The sequence below is a fragment of the Patiria miniata genome, unplaced genomic scaffold (genome assembly GCF_015706575.1).
Source record: "Patiria miniata isolate m_02_andy unplaced genomic scaffold, ASM1570657v1 HiC_scaffold_9, whole genome shotgun sequence".
Lineage (NCBI taxonomy): Eukaryota > Metazoa > Echinodermata > Asteroidea > Valvatida > Asterinidae > Patiria > Patiria miniata.
This window is the reverse complement of record NW_024037076.1, coordinates 24,523,823-24,544,542: the sequence shown is the minus strand read 5'-3', so window position 1 is coordinate 24,544,542 and position 20,720 is coordinate 24,523,823. Positions and strand designations below refer to the sequence as shown.

The window sequence follows — 20,720 nt, the reverse complement described above, 5'->3', positions numbered from 1 at the left end:
AAGATGGCATACCTGGTTCTGTGATTTAGGGAAGCAGTGCGCCGGCGGCAACACGCAAGCGGGAGACAAGTGCAGACAAACCTCGGCAGTTAGGAATATCGCGATGAACAGTGCGTGTACTTCACTGAAAACTTCGAAGTGTGGGGTACCAGTTACACAAATCTTTGTACAATTATTTGCTGGGACTCAATGTATACATTATCATTGTTTTGTTCCTAGTAAAACTGATCAAATGGTGTTCGAAGTAATATTCAAACGATGAGTGAATATACACTGTATTTCTTGGTTGACAAAATTGTTCTTAGGTAGGCGTAATGCTTGAATGCTTGAATGCTTGAGTTCGTATGCTTGAATTGTCCAACATGGAGCTCACTTTGTATTTACGGGAGCGCCCTCTCGTGTTTGGATCTGTTCGTTTAAATTGAAGTAGCCATGCAAAAAGCACACAGTGACAAAAAAGTCAAGGACACGAAATTGTGAAGTACTGTCTGTAGGGTTAAGCTATAAGCAGGTTGTCTGTAGAATATAAAATTGAATGAAAAATGTTTTCAATTCTTGAAACGAATAAGCTTGCTTGTCACTGTTTAAATGCACTACGTATGAGCTACCATATTGGTGTGGTCCCAAGAGTTCGCTTCATTGTCTAATCATAAGTGCTTGTTTCTACTTATCGGCACCGGTCTTAGGTCTACTTATGCTTGTATAATGCTATAGAAAAAAATAATGGAGAGAGAAATGAATTTACATCGCATCCAGTTACCACAATCATTATTTCATTTTATTTTGATTTCTACATAGCTGGAGAGTCAACCCGTTTTGTCGTATGTCACGTATTGCGCCAGTCAATTTCAGTCCGCGATTGTCGAGTATTATGATATCACATTACATTGCCACCCTATCGCGTTTTCTTTAAATAGACAAGTTTACAAATGTTCCATCATCTGATGGCGTAAACCCGGTCACACAATCTCGTAATTCTCTCGGCAAATCAGCTTCGGGGGCCGCGCTATGGTCGTTACCAAAATCTCGAAATTCATGGTGTTACTGTTATATTTAAAACGAAAGCATGGAGAGATCCAAACAATGTGGAGCCGCGGAGACTGGGGATTAGCTCTCCCGTACGAACGGCCCCGACGCGCGGCGGGCAAACCTCGTATATCACTCGTTACAATGTGAGCAACATGCCCTGTGAATTACCAGTTTGATTGAACTTGTGGATGACATTGACCATCGCCAATTGCAAGACGGTTATGTAGGTTCTTTTGTGGCATTTCTTCAGTCTGCGAAACTTTTTCTCAGACTCGTCTAAATATTGGGTTCAGTGGGTTCAAAGGATGTAGCGCTCGTGTAAGGTTAGCCATCGCGATGTGGGGGATTTGTGGAGTAACATCCCAGCATACGTTTGACCGAATTTCACTATGTCATGAGTGGAATGTGGTGTTCTAACCAGAATTTTAGTGCCCGCAAATCTTCACAGTCAATCACTACTCTCTCCGTCTCAAGTCACACGTTATTCAAGACTTTCAAGTTATTCTGTGACGAAGACATCCTCAAGCATTGTCCCCCAGTTGCTTGTGTCCGTTCTATCTTGTGATTATGTTAAGGAGAATACACAAGAAAGTGTGGATTCGTAATTTAAGAATTCACGAGGCGCGAAGCGCCGAGTGAATTCGTAAATTAAGAATCCACACTTGCGAGTGTATTCTTCGACTTAAACCATTGCGTCAACAGAAGTATTGGAAAGAATGCTGCAACCTGACGCCACTTTTTGCTTCATATATCATCTCAATGAAGGTCATTCGTTGCAAAAATGATGATAATACATGAATCTGGGACTGAGAAATGTTTCAAATTTTGTTAGGAAATACTTGAAATGACTCTCCATAGACTTCGTACACAAGTGCGGAAGTGGCGTCAGGTTGCAACATTTGTCCCTGGCATGTTTAGCATGTGTATCGCCACACCCGTACAACCAAGCCATTTTGTGTGTATATGCTCCTTACGACAAAATGGATAGTTCAGACCGACGATTTCTTTCTGATTTAAAGTAGTTTTTGCAGTGACGGCGGCGAATATGACAGTGAAGATGCATTGGTAATTTTCGGAAAACAAATTTTCACGCAGACGGTCCTATTCAGGCTCATTATGGGGAACAATTGTCCGACATGTTCAAAGTGTGGATTCGTAATTCCGAATCCACACTTTACGAAAGATTCTTCGTTCCGAATCCACACTTTGTGACCAGTGTAAGAGATTCGTAGATCCGAATCCACAGTTTTAACAATAGTGTGACGTCATAGCAATGGTTTAAGGCCACATAACTCTGTTTTTACACGTATGGAATTCCCAAACGGATTCTCTTATACCAAAGAAATGTTGCCAGATGCCAGTGAAAACTAAAGAAACATTAACTTTGGGAAAACAAATTACATGCAACTAGAAATTGATACATGAGGAAACGTAACTCTTGTGGGGTTCTTTAATTTTTTTTCTTCATTTTTTTTTTAATGTTGCCTCACTTAAACATTGCTTGAGATCCTTGGCAGCTCATTCGAAAGTCATTTGAGGTGCCAAAGATCCAAAAAAAGAGGGCTGCCGTTTCCGCTCTCGTAAGAAAAAAAATCAGTTGGATACATTAGGGGTCCGTTGGGTAAAACGAGCAAGGGCGCGCTCTTAACCAGCGCCGTGCCGGCCTCAGTCGCGCGACGGGGCCGGCGGCCGAGCAGACGGTATAGGTCAGGCGGGGTGAACCACCCATCTGCCGGCTAACCGTGGCTTGACCAGCTGGGTTCGATGACAGCCCAACGAAGGGCAAGGAAAGAAGGGTGGGTGGGGGGGGGGGGGGTAAGTCGGGTTGCTTAAGGCACCAAGCCAGGGGTAAACATTTTCGCAACGCCGCGCACGGGAAGATACTTGTGTGAGTAAACAATAAACAGACGCCGATGACCGACTCGCAAGGGGCGAGTGGTAGGATGGGGGTGGGGTAATGACTTTTATGGGTTATGTATGAAGAGGTTGGGATTAATGGAGTTGCTGGGGAAAAAATTAAAGACAATGAGAGTTTTTTTTGTTCGTGTTCAATTTTTTAATGAAGGAAAAAGTCTTCCTTCTGCAGCCATATAATCTGAAATGATGCTACATCCCAGTCACTTTTGCAGATTGTTTTTGGAGATTGCTCTCATATTCATACGACATTCCCAACCCCAGGCCAACCCCTCAAAACTCTCCATTTGATTAACAATCGTTCACCAACCAAAAAGTCATAAAATTCATTGGCGCAGTTCGTCGATCCCTTGATTTTGAGAGCGGGCACTGCTGACTAGGTGTTGGGATGTTAAGAATTTTAGTTAGAAACCGCAATAGCTCAATCCACCTGATCTCCTCCAACGAACCTCGCACGGGCGTGATAATGTTCCGGACTTAAATGTCTGGTCTTTTTGGAAAAAGAAAAAAGTACAACCTGTGAACTGCCCTTTGGGGCACATGAAAACTTTGCTTCCCTAAAGAGAGCTGCCTGAAGCTCCCAAGTCACTCATCTGAGTATAACAGAGATCCGAGGGAGAGGTGGAGAAAAGAAGCTGACAAGCTGTTGAGGAGTTTCTGCCTTCAGAACCTGAGCCAAGAGGCGCAGTCATTACTCGCCGATCCATCTTGATACGCAATTACTTTTGATCTTAATTTGTTCGGGAGAAGCGACACTCGGGGCCTCGCCTCTTTATATCTTGCCACGGGTGTCGGCGGAGGACGCTGGGGAATCGACGGCCAAGTGTTAGCCCGACAGTTAGGACCCTCTCGCCCCGTCAAGTTCGCGAGGCGATCGCGTTGCAGATGATATATGATGGTTATTATCACTCCTGACAAGTATTGCTCCGAGATGTTAAAAAAAAGGAGCAAGTGAAAACCAAAATTGGCCCAGCCCTCTTCGCATATGGTCCTTTTACAGCATGCACTTCGGGCCATTTTCTTTTGTTCCGCAAGGGGGGGACCCCCGAGCAGCATTAACAGGCCTTCTGGCCCGCCGAGTGAGGCAAGTTTTCTTCGGGGGCCCCTGGCCAACTCGGCTCGGCCGTCTCTAATTCCTTATGCCTCCGAGATCCAAATTACCATCGAATTACCCACACTTAACGGTGCGGTTGCTTGGTGTCTACCCAAGCGGGCCGCACACGCGACGGCTTAAATAGCAATCATAATGACCGCCGCGTATGGGTGCGCTTTTGGTAAACCGATTTCTTTTATTTTTTAATAAACAGTCGTCAAAATCAGATAATTGGAAATGAATTTAATAGGGGAAGGGGGGTTCAGAGAGGAGCTCGTCGAGCTTGATACAAAGTGACAACTGTCTTTTGCAAAGCAGATGGTTGCTGTGTAAATTGACCGGATGAACCAATCTGTTTTGGGAATGTTTGGGCATATCGATAAAAAAAAAACAGTCTGTAGTTGACCACACAGCCCCCGCCTACTTATGAAGAGTTGTAGCTGTTGGTTCGCACTCTGACGAGTTCCTTCAAGATCAATCTGGGCGCAATCTCCGACTGAGATTTGTCACTGAAATGGAACTGACGAGAAGATGCAGGCACCTGTCAATTCCATTTGGGGATTTGGGGTTTGTAAAAAACAAAACAAAAACCTAGAAGTGTTTCTGAGAAGAACCAGTTGGTGACCGAGTCGACGTTTCGATCAGTTTGTTGTGATCGTCTTCATGATAACACACCTTACTTGTTGTATTAGTTACAATCTGCCAGAGACAATAACTGTTGTAAGGCGCTGGGATATTTTTTTGGGGATGCCTTTTTGGTTGGGGCACAACACAAATCAACCTCAAATTTCTAAAGTTAAGTCCATCCTGGTGTAATGCTTTGTAAAGAACTTTCTTTTCTCTTATCGTGTTCACATTATATCAGTACTTATTTTTATTGTGGCCACTTCTATCATCTTTTCAGACCTTAAATACAATAATTTAAATACAATTAGATGTTTATTTACAGACTTTCTTAAAGCAGTGCAACGCCTCAGCATCAGAATTTTACGCTAGTATGTACAAGAAAACCCCTTTGTTTAAACCTCCGTATAAAACTAGGTCTTCTTTCATTTTTGTTTTTTTTCCAAATGTAAGTGCTTTTCGGTAATTATTAAGACAAGTGTGCAGTGTTGTAATGGGATAAGTCCACGTTTTGTTAAGTCATTAGGCTAGACCGACACATTATTTCAAATGTTGAATATTATCAGTCTGTATACATACAATTAAGGCTAATTTCAATCAGTTGGTTCTTACAATTTTTTTTTTATACCAAACGCCTAATGTTTATTTCTGACCAAGATTCTGTGGCACAATGGCTAAAAAGGCGCACATTTGGTGTTCGTCTGTTAATTCCTTTAGCGAATTATGAAAATGAAGATGATACTTAGCGCGCATGGATGGGGAGGTGTCACATTTTGGAACAGGATCGTTCGAGAAATAATGAGACAGTAAGAACTGTCTACTACATCTGGGCGTGAATTCGCTTTTCATTCTGTCAAAGGTGCTGATAGGCAGTAATTAATTGCCAGGTCCATTTTCAAGAAGGGATTTGTTTTCGCTCGATATCTAATTAAGAATGTCACAGCTTTGGCTGTCTTGTGATAAGAAGGCGATCGGGACCTTCAATCAGCTGTGCAGATTGGCTAAAACTAGGACAGTGCATCTTTTAATTAACATAACACTTGGATACATTAGTGGAATGAGCAAAATTGTAGTTTTATAGACGGACATGATTATACCAATGTGAAAGTGGCGGCTGCATTTTTACGCCACGACTGATTACGCTTTACTGTTTCCAATGCTGCAATGTAGTTTTTTTTTAATGCTGTAGGTGTAGGCTTAACAAGCTTTTCAGTTAGTTTTGCAAAAGCCGATAGTCAGTCATATTGGGTGGGTTTGATCCGATTTTGTTTCTGTTGTGCTGTCGTTGAAGTTGCTGCTGCTCTTTGAGCAGTGATGATGCGCAGCATGATTTTGCTGACGATTACTGTCATTGTAACTGCAGCAAGTGAATTTGCCCTTGACTGTTAGCACTCTAGATGGGCTGTCTGAATCGCGATTTTTTTTTCTCGCTGCTGTGTTGATGGTGCTTTTGCTACTGCAAGTTGCAAGCGTATTAGCCTACATGACTTGTGGACCGTTGCCAGGGCTGGTGCTGAAGCAGCCCATGCTAATGATGGTGTTGCCGTGTCATGTTTATCACATGTGTCTATACGATTGCTACTCTAGCATGCAGCTTGTCCTGTTGCTGCTCTACCGATGGTGCTCTGTGTGCTGCAGGTGGCAAATACACTGACTTCGTATATCTGACTTGTCTGCTGCTGTTGCAAGTTGTTGCTGCTGCAGCAGATGCTGTTCACAGCGGTGCCAAATGTATAGTGTGGCTACGATCGTTCTTTTGCTGTTGCTGGTGCTACTGGGGCTAAATGTATATTGTAGATGCTGCATGGTGTTGGTGTTGAAGGTGGCAGATGATCATGACCCCGTATATCATCTGACTTGTCTGTGGTTGCTGCATGTGGTGTTGTCTGGAGTTGCTGGTACAGCAGTTGCCGCTGATAGTGTTGATCGAAGGTGAAGACTGTTGACTGTTCAACATTTCGGCGAATTGACTTGCCTGTCGCTCGTTAACTCCCCGTCTTTCTGCTGTTTGGTCTGTGATGGTTGTTGTTGCTGCTGCTGCTGCTGGTGTTGCTGCTGCTGCTGTTCGTTAGCGCCCCACGGTGCCAGGTTCTGTAGGGCGTTTAGCGAGGCGTTGTGGACGCATAGAGGGTCCGGTGGCATGGGTTCTTGGAGGGTCTTGAGCATGACCTCATGCTGGAGGGTAAACATGAAGCGAGCTGCTGCTTGTCTCTCAGCCTCTCGCTCCTCAGCCGTTTGTCGTCTGATGAGAAGAAAGAAAGGAAAGAGGTAAACAAATCAATGTACACTGAAGAAAAGTATTCCTTCTTACACTTCGAAAAAAAATATGTGTGTGTGCTCAGTAGCGTAGTGGGGACCATTTTGCAGGGGGGGGGGGGCACTAAAATAAAGGGACCTCATTTCCTGGAGGAGGGAAGTCAGTGCGTTTTTTACAATAAAAAGCTTGTTTTTGCCTTCCCCAAAGTCTGAGCCAGAGAAGGGGGAGTGGGGGAGGCTGGGGCACAGGTCTCGGGCGAGGGGGCGTGTGCCCCTCCCTCTTTGTTCTACCATCGATGGCATCTATACGATGGCATCTGTGCTTCAATACAGTTTCGGAGTTGTGCGATTGGATTCGCGTCGATTGTTTTTGGCACTAACTGTTTAGGGGGAGTTCTAGGTATTTTTGAATTTCCCTTTTCCCCTGGAGTATTAGCGCAAAACACGAACCAAGTTGTGGATGCCATGAGGGGTAATAATGGTGTACTTGTGAACAATCTGTTATTGCGAATGGTGCCTTTGGGATCAGTGTTGCGGTTTGGTTGACACCTTTTAGAAGTAACAACCACGTTTTCGAGTAACAAATTGGTCGTGTCAGGGGCACGATGAGAATTAGGCAAGGCTAGGGGGTTACAACCCCGGGTTATCCACGGGTTGGCTCGGGGGGTTAATCACACTGAGTGCCCGGCCCACGCAGGTGTTCTCGGAGAAAGGGAGAATCAATCAAAATCGTGTAAATGATGGAAGGTGCGAGTCAACCTTTTTTTTGCGGTGGCGCAATCGGAATCTAAAAACAGTCCAAGAAACATTTCGCGCGTGCAGGATTTTTTTTTCAACAATACAGAAATGATGGACAACACGTGTGGTACGGAAGGGCAACCGTCCTTCGGAAAGGTCCATTCAGCCTAAAAACGATAATTACAGTCTGGATATTTGAAGTTTTTCAGATCCGTCATTTTTATAAAATTTTCTAAGTTTCGTCGAAACACTACACAAGTTATATTAGTTCTGGTGTGATTCTGTACATCACATAAATAGACACTGTAGTGTTAACACCACAGTTATGCTGTATATAGACTACTCCCAATTATCAAGTTCCATTACCGTTACGGACTAATCGCAATGCAAGTTATCAAACCAATGCATGTGGTCGTTCGGTAAGTATTTATCTGTGCCTCTCCACAAGTCCAAGGGCGAATGACACTTAAAGGGTGGGCTATCACACACTACACACACCCCCATAAATATATCAGCCGTTTAGTTCTGCGCGTTTTTAGGCCACCAATATTTGGTTTACGCTGTTGTCCTAAATCAACTTTTCCTCCTCGAAATCTGGCCCGTGTTGCGACCTCCCTCACCCTGTTTACTCAAAGCCGGTTGGTACCCCTAAACGGCCCTTTGTTTTTAGCCTCTTGAAGGATCACAACTCAAGGTGCTTGACCGCAGTATGGACGCATAAATAACGCCGCGACGTACGGGGGAGCTGAGAATACCGGTATCGGTCAGAAGAAAGTATCTCGATGGAGGGACTTCCAATGGACAAGTTTTCTGCAGGTGTTCTAGGGGTACGTTATAATAAATAGTAAAATATTACTTTGAAACCAATTAAATACCTTAACTTTATAGCTGTTTTACTCAAAACAAGAACTGGAGACAGAATAATTTATTTTACTTCATGTTTTTTTTGTTTTGCTGAGGACCAAATTTTGAAAAGTTCTCTCTCAAAAACCCACTTCCAAAACTCCGGCATTGAGAACGTCAAAATGCCGAATTACATGTAAGCCCTATAGGACGAACGCACAGTCGCTGGCAATAACAGTGCATGCAACTGTGGCAGCCATACAAATATCTCAATTTCACAGTAAGTTTCACACTCCTTGAGAGCTATTTTGTTATAGAAAGGGTAATATAACTTTTTCAAAAACCTTGTTCATAGTCTGCATCGTACTGAATCACACGAATCGGCCAAGTAAGGTAACTCTAGGATCGGACATTAATCGTTGTACTGCAAGTTTTGTTCCAAATTCCCCAGAGTGAGACAGATTAAAGCTAATTCCTCAACATTTGGGAATTGCCTTATTGTTAACGAAGGGTGGTCTCCGACTGAAAACGCTATCCAGCCATACCTGTTCGTGCAAGCCTGGACTCAAATTCTTCAAGTTAAATTTTGTTATCGGAAAGAAAAACCTGATTCAACCTAAAATCTGCCTACGGCCACACGGACGTGCAACTTGCTCGGGCAATCTGGTATCTTTCTCCTCTCGGTTCCCGCTTCAAACCATTTGCCCTAATTGGAAGCCAACACAGAACTACACTCTGCAGAGAAATGTGGACAGACCACATAATTCTGGTCAGTTTGTTTCAGCACCTTGTGAAATGGATCCACGGTATGAATGACTTTGTTTGCTCAGACTCAGCAGGAAAAAACAACACGTCAGACCAACGTTCAGCTCAGCAAACCCGCAAACACAAAAGTCTCGAAAACAAGTGTATTTCATTCATGATAACAATTTCAGAGACATATTCATTCGAAGGGATCAAACAGTTTTACAGCGCCTCAAATAGTTCCAGGTATTGTTGTTAATAATTAATTCCAACTAGCTCTTCAGAAACGGCAGCATTTCGCTCCCCCCCCGCATGGATTTTGTGAGGTTTCGTAATGACATAAATTGCATTGATTGACGGCAACTTAATTTGTTTGGTTACGATTTGGGGTTCGAATCCCCCGTGGGACACGGACTTGCGTCCTTGGCCCGCGGGCATTTCAGATATACTTGCATCTCCCATCCGAGAGTATCTTGTGATTATTTTGAGGGTAGAGCGGAGTTTATTTTACATAAGCAATTTGTTTAGCAAAAACAGGCTTCTATGTAGCTCAAATCCATGCTATAGTATGCTTTTAATATTGCATTGCACTGGCTCTTAGCTGGCATTTGATAAGCATATTTTTGTTGAGCAGTCATATTATAGCTCAACAACTCCGTGAAATTAGGCCCTTGGCACCTTGTCAAGTTGTCTGTAGTTTGGCTGTGTTTTCTCCCGGAGTGGGGAGGTGGTGCTGGGCGTCAGGATGAATCCAGGAATGAATGACAGCCCGTGAAAAGGTGCTAGGAAATCATGTAGGACCATTTTATTTAGTCCGTCTGTAAATTCCAATTAATCGCAATTCATCAGTCAGTTAGTTAATGACCGATATGCCTCCAGGGTGATGAAAAAACATTTTGTTTTTATTGTTATACCATTGCGTCAATAGGACATTAAACTATCCTAAGTTAATACGGTAATTTCAATGAGATCATCTCCTTTCTAGCGTCTACAGATGCGTCACTTGTGCCGTAACTATCTTATCGGAAGAGCTCTCAATGTAGGGAGTGAGGAACATTTCAAAATACTAAGTTAAAGAAGAATATGTTTTCGAAAGTTACTTTTTAAATATTTATGATTTAGTACAATAGCAACCTCAAGAAACTAGACTTGGGCACTGTGGTAGATTTTCCGGATTTTGATCTTGGAAACCTTCACACAAACGTTCGTATAACTACAATGATTTAAAATATTCCACAATGAAGTCATTGTTTTGGGTAATACTAATTACTTCCATTTTCTCCATCTTTTTCTGAAAAAGTGACTCCCATTCATATTTTCCAATTAAAAAAAAGCATGATTGTATCGACGCGCTTGGAAAAGTTTATGCAAATTATGTACAGCATCTACAAAGTCCAATTTTCTAAATGTTTGGCGCTCAGACTTGCGCCGCAACTAAATTCTTTCAAAAACTCAATTCTCAACGCGAAGTTCATCTTTGCTCACTCACCTCCATTTGGTCCGTCGGTTCTGGAACCACGTCTTAACCTGAGCGTCCGTCATCTTCAGCGTCTTGGCCAGCCCGGCCCGCTCGGCCGAGGCCAGGTATTTCTGCCGGTGGAATCGCTTCTCCAACTCGCAGATCTGCAGACGGGTGAAGGAGGTACGGGGTTTCTTGCGCTTCGGCGGGGTCCGGTTCTGGTACGGGTGACCCACCCTCCTCGTAACTGCGAACCAAGAAAGCAAATTCACTCCTTGATTTGGTTCTCTCAGTGAAAAGGTTTTTTAAACAGAATTTTGCAATAAAACTTACTTAATTTCAAAAGCGGTTTGTCCAGGTATTTTTGTGTGTGTTAAAATTTGCAATCAGTTTTGATCGGAAATTAATCATATCAAGCGAGAGTACAAATTGAAAGTTTGTTTCAATCCAAACTTCAATCACAAGATGTGGTTAATTAAATCGGCAACTTACACGATCAAAATGACAGCTCATTGACAAAAACTGTCCATTCTTTGATGTATGTACATTCGACACCCAATTCTTCAGCCAGTGATTTTGTTTTGATCTCTCTTGCACAATATGTTAATATATTCCAGGTTTCTGTTAGTTGTAAAGTTGCTTGAGAATTTTATTTTTTGGGGGTGCTTTTTCTCCGCAAACGTTTAATAAACGTAAACGTACGTCTTGAAATAAAAGGGCGGATGGGAATGTACAATCGTATAACACTTACACGCAGAAGGTATCGGTAAATTTTCTTTAAAATTGCAGTAAACCGCTAGTAATTTCATTTTGATCGATAGTCACATTTTAAATATATGCCGCAGGGATCGTTCCGTGGTGTCGATGTTTTGCAATTGACTATTTTGATAAAGAAATCGCCCTAATGGTAAGCTGCAGTAATGCTTTTTCTTGTGAAGTACATGGTTGGTTGAGTTAAACAAAACACACCCTACGATTGATAAAGTAAAATGAAATATGTACATGTAGAAGGAAACGAGATACCTAAATCGGTTCTGATGAAAGTGCCATGCCTTTAATTGATCGGTACGCGTCATTGATCAATTATTAATCTTTGTGAAAGTCTCCTAATATCAAGCGTTTTATTTTTAAATAAAAAATCCGGAAAAGCTTTTAAGTTAATTTTTTTATAGTTATTTCGACTAGTCGGAATAACGTTTTGTTTTTACTGTTAACATGCGGGAGAACATTCTGTTATGTCCAATTTCGATCTGAAACCGAAGTCGGTTCAGAGATAGAAATGGAAACATTCGCGTGGCTGCTGCCATTCGTGATTTGTTAATAAACCATGTTGAAATGAATTGAATTGCTATGAATTGAGTTGAGTTGAGTAGACCTATAAAGCTGAAACATCCTGATGTGTGCTTGATATAGTCATGAAGCAATAACAACTATAAGATTAAATACTTTTAAGATAATGTTTGGATGAAAGTTTGATTGTATGTGTCAGTTTTCACTTGCAAATAACAATCAAGGTTTTATTTCACAAAACAGGTCAATTTAAGCCTCCAACCGTAATAATGAATAATGTCAACACATCCGTTTCTAAATGTCGGTCCTCATCGCCTCAAAGTTTATGAAGACAAAATATCGGCATAACAATAATGCTACTTTTTAAATGAAAGTCGAAAGTTGTTGCCGTAAAATCGATTGCATTCCATTCCGTCAAAAATGATCAATAACGACAAGTGTTGTTCTTTTTAATTGAAAATGATTTATAAATAACAACTAGGATTAAAATGCGATTTTTTTGAAAACAACGTGCGTTTGATTTTTATGGATTTTTGATGTTTATTGTTCAAAACTATTGATTTCGAATAAAGATCTGTTTTTATTCGATTATCTGGCGAATAATTATTATTCTCAATAAAAAAACTCCAGGGCTTACCTGTAAGTCTGTCCCTGGCAAGTCGTCGGCTCTCCATCCAGGGGAACATGCTGTTGAACGGCAGAACCATGGGGCGATGCGCCGGCACTCGGAGTACCTTACCCAGCTCACATTGGCCCGTCAGCGGGCTGCCGCCATGCACGCTCCGCGAAGACACCACGGAGACCGAAGATGGTGCCGAGGGTGGGGATGAAGTAGGGGTCGAGGTGGATGAGGGAGGGGAGGTGGAACACGAGTAGAGCACTGGGGAGACCTGGTGGTAAGCATGAGGCCCAGGGCAGCTGATTTGACCCAGGGAATACCGCTCCACGTCCCTGGCTATCGATGATAAAGTCTTCCCGTTCTTCGGTCCGGGGGATTTACTCAAGATCCGACTGATGCTGAACGAGAGGGTGTCGGCGCGATTGCGCGGGTCAGACACCGGGCTGCAAGCTTCGTCAGCCGCCATCATCACTCAGCCCGCGGAAATCACCCCGGGCAAAAGAAAATATAGTAGAAAAGCTCGTAGAATCAGATGAAGAAAATACAATGGGGGAAAATCAAATAAAGTAACTTGTAGAGTAGGATTTGGCAACAGCTTGCAGACGATTAGTCCAGGGTAAGATGTGCTGGTCATCTGTTCTCCGTGTTTGCTTGAACTAACTTCCCCTCTTCTTGCCCCGCCGTCCGCGGATGTTTCCTCGTTTTACCCTCCTTGCCAGTTTGAAGGTATATTTGTGTCAACACGCCATTGGCCATCAAATGTTGGATGATGGACACCACGCAACGACTTGGTGATGCCATAAAACAGCGGCGATTATGTCCGCGGCACGTTAGACACACACCATCGCCGGGGGTGGCAAATTGGATCGCTGCTTCGATTTCATTATTACCCAGGATGCACCTCGAGAAGGAGGAGGAGGAGGGCTGGTTGGAGTGGCTGGCCCAGATGAGGGAAGCAAGAGTGAGTGGTGCCGAGTGTCTCAGCAACAAAGAGGTTTGTTCAGGGCTGAGTTTGATAAAGTGTGCTGTCCAGCCGAACGGTCTTTAAGTGCGTGTCAACTTGCAACCAAATGGGTGATGTTTGTGTGTGGTGTACAAGTTAGCATACACCAGAGCATGAGGGGGCAAACTTTATTATTCCGAGCAAGGGTGCAATGGTCAGAGCGGCCACGGGTATGATACAGGTGGGTTGGACGGATGAGGGGTAACTGATGCCGGGCATGAAAAAGGGAGGAAGATAGTAATGGCGCATCAACGGGGTAGGGACAGTGATGGCGGGGATAAGAAGAAAATGAGATATTTTTAGCGAGGTGTGTATGGGGGATAAACAGCGATTGGTATTGGTTATGTAACGGGAAAGGTGTGTTTGGTAGAGGCAAAAAGATGAAATGAAGTAGAGAATTGTATAAAGATTGATTAATGGAGAAGAAAGGGGATGTTGAATGATGTGCCAATACCTCCCAAATCATGTGACAATGACGATTATGAAAGTAAAACAGATAACGACGATGTCAGTGTTGCTATGGAGGCAAAACACGAGGAGTTTCGGTGCATTACAGTGACAATTACAATGGCAGTAAATATGACCAGGACAGCGACCATGACACCAACGGGATGGCTTAAGCGACTGTCGCACAAGCTCATGCTGTCACTCAAGCCAAACTTTGCGCGATAATATTCCACTCCCAATTTTTTTCTCGCCAAATACCACGATACATCACCGTTAACCCGCAAACGATTGTTTTTCACTCGGAAAAGTTCAAAAGACACCACTTGACAGTTCGGCGGGTTGGCAGGGGAATTAATAACCCTACCACAGGTTAGAGCTCTTTGCTCGACCACTCTGCACCTCCGATTCCATTGACTCGTCAGCCTTAAAAGTCATGTAACCAAAGACTTGACTGTGAAGATATTATTTTGTGAGATGGAACTGCGAACATGACACGTGGTGCTTAGAGGGTTAAACCTAGACATTTCGGGTTTTCAGGTGAAAGACTTTCAAGACTACTTTTTTTTTTAGATACTTACGAAGTATTTTGTCTTGGTAATAAGAAAAGAAATGTTTAGTGCTCAACTCACGAAAGGTACCGTTGTGGAATCCTGCATAACTTTAATTTCTTTTACCAGAAAAAAAAACCCATTAGCAAAAGAGAAATATCAAAACAAATGACAGGAATGCAAGACAAACGGAATGGAATTCACACAATCTGTTCCTTTGTGGTTCCCTCGATTTCTTGTGTGTCACCTTTACAAGCAGCCGTTTCCATCTCGTGAACTCCCCCACCTAGAGCACCTTTGGAAAGCAAAGCGTAGTCGGCGTGGTTAACAATTGAATAAATAAACAAATATTGGTCTCGGATACTTGCTTGGATATTTCCTTCCAAAGCCTCTTCATAATTTGATTGATGTGACGGACCATGTCGACTTCTGACATGCATGACATTAAGGTCGTTATTGTTGGCAGAAAATGCTCGAGAGACATTTCTGCTTTGTGTTGTCATTACTGTTTCTTCTCATTTTATGAACATACAAGTCATCCTCATAAATATTTCATATTGATGGTAACATTACCAGACACTCCTTTGTTTGGTTTGATACTGTGATATGTTCCGTTCTATGATTTTTCGGTTAAAAAAGCAGGAACTCTCAAAAAACAAGTTTGACTGGGGGGTTCCGTGGTTAAGGTTTTGGTTGGCCATTTTTCAATTTCATTCTTGTAACTTTTCGAAGAAGCCATGTCTATGTTTTTCTGTCTTTGTTATTTTATTCAACCACATTTAAATAGTGTTCAGACAATAATTTACAACATGGGTTTTAGTTTTGGGGGATAACGACTATACAAATTGTAGTAGATCATCGTCTCACTAAAGTTTTGTTGAATGTTATCGGATTCTCAGGGATTATTATTGCCTCCTTGAAAGCAAAAGTCATCAGTACCGCAAGAACGAACATCACAAATAATGCGGACACTTGTCATTGGATCGTTTGAACTGACGTTAACTGGACGTCTCAGTACAATATATGTTTAAGAAGCGCCATAGATGTTTACGATATTTGATAGTTAAAAAAGTGAGTTGATACAACTCGTGAACAGTACACATTTTGTTCATTTTAGACTGATAATGATAACAGAACCCTTTTTCCCGAGTTAACGAATCGTAACGTTATCTTGAAAACAATATTCATCGAAGCATCTTTTCAGAAATAGATGACCATTGCTTGATTCATTCCTACAAAGTCCTTGAGTACGTTTTTGCTTTGTATTTTTCGTGGTAATTGCGGTCGTATTTTGTTACTCTCAAAAATGACTATTTTTTTCATAGTCGCAAGGTCTTGTATGTTATACGCTCCAGAATGTGATGTGTCTCAGTCTTGAGTGTGATTGGGCGCGACCTTCCCGTCTTAGCTGAAGAAAATACAACCAAAAAGACGGAAGATGCGGACGCGAGAAAGACAACGACGTGGGCTATACTTGAGATGTTTGATTCAGATAAAAGAGACGGCTATTTATTCCTCGCAGTTAATTTAACACGGTGGAAAGCAGGTGCAGCAATTTCATCGGGATAATGAAGGGAAGCGATCCCTATCTCAAATAACAACATCCATTAAAATATAGGAACCTTCTCCATCTAGCCCGCGGCTGCATGCAGTGAGCTTACATATAACCGAAAGCCCTTCATAAAAATGATAAGCTTGAAATGATGATGATGATGAGAGTAAGACGTCAGGTTGGATGCTGGGGTTTAAGATCCACCTATATCTCTCCATCATGTCTTCATCACCTCATGCTCATCCCCTCCTTCTTGAAGAGACAGACAGACAGACAGACAACAGGAGACAGACTGTGGAGTGGCGGTGCTTGGAGGAGAAAGAGAAGGAATGGGGGGGGGGGATGAAGAGGGATGAAGGCAGGATATCTCTTCGCGACTCAACGTGTTAACTCGTTAAGACGGCCTCGCTAGCTCGCCCGCTCGCGTCTGTGCTCAGCTACGACTTGTAATTACCTGTCTTAATTGGCACCCATACCCACCGCGCATACTCCCATTACGACTTCCACTCATTCACGTATCCCTGAATCTCTTCCTTCAAGTAAGAGGGGAAAAAATCTAACCGCCGTTAAAGATAAGGAGTTTTTAAAAAGAGAAATCATTCGAGTTAATCAAACCCGATTTCACTTCATTAGTTCGAATGAAATCCGCACGGCAATTGGCGGGGTTGGCGCGTGGCGAGAGGTCTTCCCGTGGGGCCCCGTGAGGTGTTAACTCAGCATCCAGTTCTTGGAGAGTTTCGCTGTCGATTAACAAAAGGTCCCTGTTTATCCAACTAATTGTCATTTTTTTCCTCTCTCGTGAAAGGAGTCCAATAGGGCAGTATAAAAATAGGCCTACGAGCCACCAGTGCAGTGGGAAGGCTTTGGCAATAGGCACCGGCATTATGACGGTTTTCCAAACATGAAAAGAGGCCGACATTAATGACTAAAGATTGTTGGAAATCTCTTCTTTCCAAAGATTAAGAGCGATAGATGGAGGACTTATGGGGAATACCATCATGCAGCCAAGTGTTTATATGAATGGATTATAAAAAGGGAAGAAAAAAAAATCTGGTCTGGTGCGTGTGGAGCCGGAGTCAAGCTTCATCAAGAATTCATGAGGCGAAGATTGCTGGCCATCCGGCGGGGTTAACGTTCCCTTCCAGCGGGGGAAGAAAGACGATACGACCCGCTAGGCAATGCAAGGCCTAGGTCCCGGAGCATCTCTCCAATCAGTGACAAAAAAAAGAGGAACCGTAGGGCGCAGGGCCGAGCGGACACCAGCGAGAGAGCCGAGCGACAGCCGCGGACAGACAACCGACTCACGCTCCGCTTTCTCCATTTTCGCTAGTGTAATCCCATCGTTCATGAGCGAGAGGACACGAAAATAGACTGGGATCACACTTAATCTGTCATCGGTTTATCAGGCCGCAAACTTCATTTTTAACGGCGGTGACGTTTATTACGGCGAGCTCTCGTGTTTTCGCCCCCTCTTCTCTCTCACTTTCTTTCAGAGCCAGCCAGCGTCTGTTAGACAAATGTTTAGGATTTTGAAACTCCGTAGGGAAATTGATACAGCTGAACAAAGCAAAGTTGGTTAAGACGACGAGTATGGAATACTTAGACGCGGTCAGCTGTATTTGTTGAGTGATGGAGGTCTTTTCGTTTTATTGGCGTGTACCTATTCCCAGACAAGACATTAATAATAAAACAAAAACTGTTACAGCTAAAAAAATATAATGAAATATAAAGTCAAAATACAATGCTGTTCGCATGACTACTTTTGAAATCGGAAATGACAGCTTTTTTTTAATTAAAAAAGCCAGCTGAAACTTGCAAATTTATAAACATAGTTAACTGTGTAGAACATTTAAATCGATACTTTCTCTTAAGGTGACAGCATTTATTTACATATTTTGCAAAAGTGTTTTGGTAATCATTACAAAAGCATGTTCAAAACACATCATGTTATTTTGTGTATTCTTTTTTCTGTAATGTTTTCAAATCATAGCAATGAATCGACTCCAGTCAGTAATCAAGCTCATCATTTTCCCACTTCAATTTCGACTTTCATGCCATGCGATCGGCGATTAAAAATTAATTACCTACTTCAAGAGCCGAACAGATTTTTTTAAACAAAGGGGGAATGGAGTGCTTGAAACCAATAAATCACTTGAATCATTTATGACCCAATTAATTCCGAAGGGAGCCTTCCGACATTCAACACTCTTTGTCATCGGAAGTGTCCCCCTATACGTCTTGTAACCAACTCGCAGACTTGCACTTGTTAAGAAATAGATCCCCATTAATCATCATAAGAACATCTTAGGCAAAAAGAAAAAAGCACAAACGAAAAAAATCTAGTTTCTGGTCATATCCCTTCCACACAATAGCAACAAGGCAGCGACTTTTTGTTTTTAATTATGGAGTATCTAAATTTTAAATCGTGTACAGAGAAAGGAGATCGAAGTTGATACTTTGTTTTTTAAGGTATACGGTGGCTTTGAATGAGCATGCGAAGTCGTGGTATGGTAGCCCTGAAGGTACATGCACTTATATAGTCTTATTTTTCACGACATCGTATTTTGTACGATATTCACGACTGTTCATGTCCCTTCTTGGCCACCATAATGTGTTTCGGGGTACTGTTCTACCTCAAATGTTATTATTTCGCCACAGGATATCTTACTTCACCTCTTAGGCTTTTCAGCCATATTTTTTAACCAAAATGACCTAAATACTAGACCATAAACTTGATTTTGTACTCATTCGTACGTTTAGCCGATCATGTTTCTCTAGTACACTTAAAGGGAAAATACAACATTTGCAAACATCAAAAAATAAAACTACCAAATCATTTTGAAATACCTTGCTGGACTGTTAGTGAATGACAGTGTAAAGCATCCTGTAAAATCATGGCACCTGGTATACTGTCATTTTCAAGAAAAGTGGTATTTTTGTATCAATTTCCAACGCTGATCGGCCGATGAGCGTTGGAAAAAAACTGGCTTTTTTCAAATACTGGCCCCAATTGACCATCACACTTGTTTGCAATCGATTACAAACCTATGAACGGGTACGAACCAGCTAGACTGGTTCCCTGACCTTACAATTCCCCAATGTATGTAAACTGCTCTGTTTCTTCTTATATGGAGTCAGGGAACCAGACTACAGGAAAATGATTGTTTTTCTTGGTTTTTATAGGATTTTCGAACCCAAAACCTCAAAAAAGTCAGTGTAACTATATTTGCTATATATTTCCAACCCCCCAATTCCATCCATTTCTGAAAATTACAGCAAAAGCAAATGATGTATATTCCCTTTAACAAAAATCTTTGAAAAGCTCCAGTGACAGGTTTAGCGCACTATTTCAAACACCTTCATTGACAGGCGAATTCGTCACTGCTTATGGATCGGAGAGTTGCTGACTCAGATTGATGCTCCAGCGATTCTGTTATAATGACGACGGCCAATTAAATCGGTAAATCGGTAACCAAATACATCGTGTACTTGTCTAAGTCATGTGAATGCGGGCTGCACTCCAAGTTATAAACGTACTTTTCTCATCAGACCAGCGGTTTAGTGATACAAAAAAATTATTGCACTCATTGCTTTTAACTATCGCATTTGTTCTTTATTTTCATTTTGAATGATGTAGACCTAAACCTAGTGTGATGTTTCGTGAAAACTAATTGAACACCAGCCAGTTAAGTGGAATGTTTTCCCGTCTGCAGACGTGAATAATTGGTGATTTGATGACAAGCCGTATTCGCGAATGTCGTTTATGATCGTTGCGAATCTCTCTCCCGCTTGGTATGACCCATACCTGAATCCCACTTCTGACCCCAACTCGAGCCCCCCCCCCCCCCACAGTGTGAGCGAAGACTACAACATTTGTTGACCTCTTGACTGCCTTTCATGTTTCATTTCCAGCATTGGATTCCACGGCCAGTCGTTTATCATCTGAATCTGGTGAAATCATTAGCACACGGTATGCACACGCTGCATGCCCCGCCGATGCATCGTCTAGCAGCACAACCCTAAGCGAAGTGCCGGGGTCTGATACACGCACCCACCCCGGGCCAACGCTTTGGATTCCCACTCGCTGACGGATCGCGTAAACACAAATCCGAGGAATTCTTCCATATTGTAAATACGCCCGGTCGGAGTTCATATGCACAAACAATAAAATTGCCGGACTTTTTCGGCTAAATTGGAGCGAGCGAGCCGTGGAGGGTGGCACCTCCGTGACACCGCGGGTTGTAAATAAGGCGCCGTTTACCAACTTCCGCGGCAAATCTTTCTTGTTTTCTAGTTTCTTCTCACAGCCGCGCCGCACGAGGCAAGGCAATTTAAGCAAAGTGATAAAATTCCCGTATTCTATAAATGTTGATTTTGGACATTGTCTCAAGGGTGAAAGGCCAGACTGACCTCCCGTGTTTATCCAATCCATCAAGCTTGAGCTATTTGATCCGCTGGGAAGGAATTTTCAAAAATAAAGTATCGCGGAGGCTTCGAACGTGAACTTCTTTTCTGTCAGAAGTCGTAACTTTTCTTATAGAGAGCTATCAGCGAGCCCAAA

At 42.5% G+C, this 20,720-nt stretch overlaps 1 protein-coding gene across 1 annotated transcript; it reads right to left on the bottom strand.

Annotated features, from left to right (window-relative positions):
- Positions 1–4,886: 4,886 nt before the first annotated feature.
- Positions 4,887–14,357, bottom strand: LOC119719908 (T-cell leukemia homeobox protein 3-like). Its single transcript, XM_038189379.1, has 3 exons — positions 12,628–14,357; positions 10,731–10,947; positions 4,887–6,902 (listed from the first exon to the last, which is right to left on the bottom strand). Exons 1-3 carry the CDS (start codon positions 13,076–13,078, stop codon positions 6,611–6,613), a joined length of 960 nt encoding a protein of 319 aa, XP_038045307.1. The 5' UTR covers positions 13,079–14,357; the 3' UTR covers positions 4,887–6,610.
- Positions 14,358–20,720: the final 6,363 nt, after the last annotated feature.

Bases quoted from the DNA above. Each gene is read 5' to 3' on its own strand.
- LOC119719908 (XM_038189379.1), bottom strand. From the start codon at position 13,078: ATGATGGCGGCTGACGAAGCTTGCAGCCCGGTGTCTGACCCGCGCAAT. The intron at 10,948-12,627 runs GTAAGCCCTGGA...CTTGGTTCGCAG, and splicing joins TGCCAGGGACAGACTTACAG to TTACGAGGAGGGTGGGTCAC. The intron at 6,903-10,730 runs GTGAGTGAGCAA...TCTTCTCATCAG, and splicing joins AACCGACGGACCAAATGGAG to ACGACAAACGGCTGAGGAGC.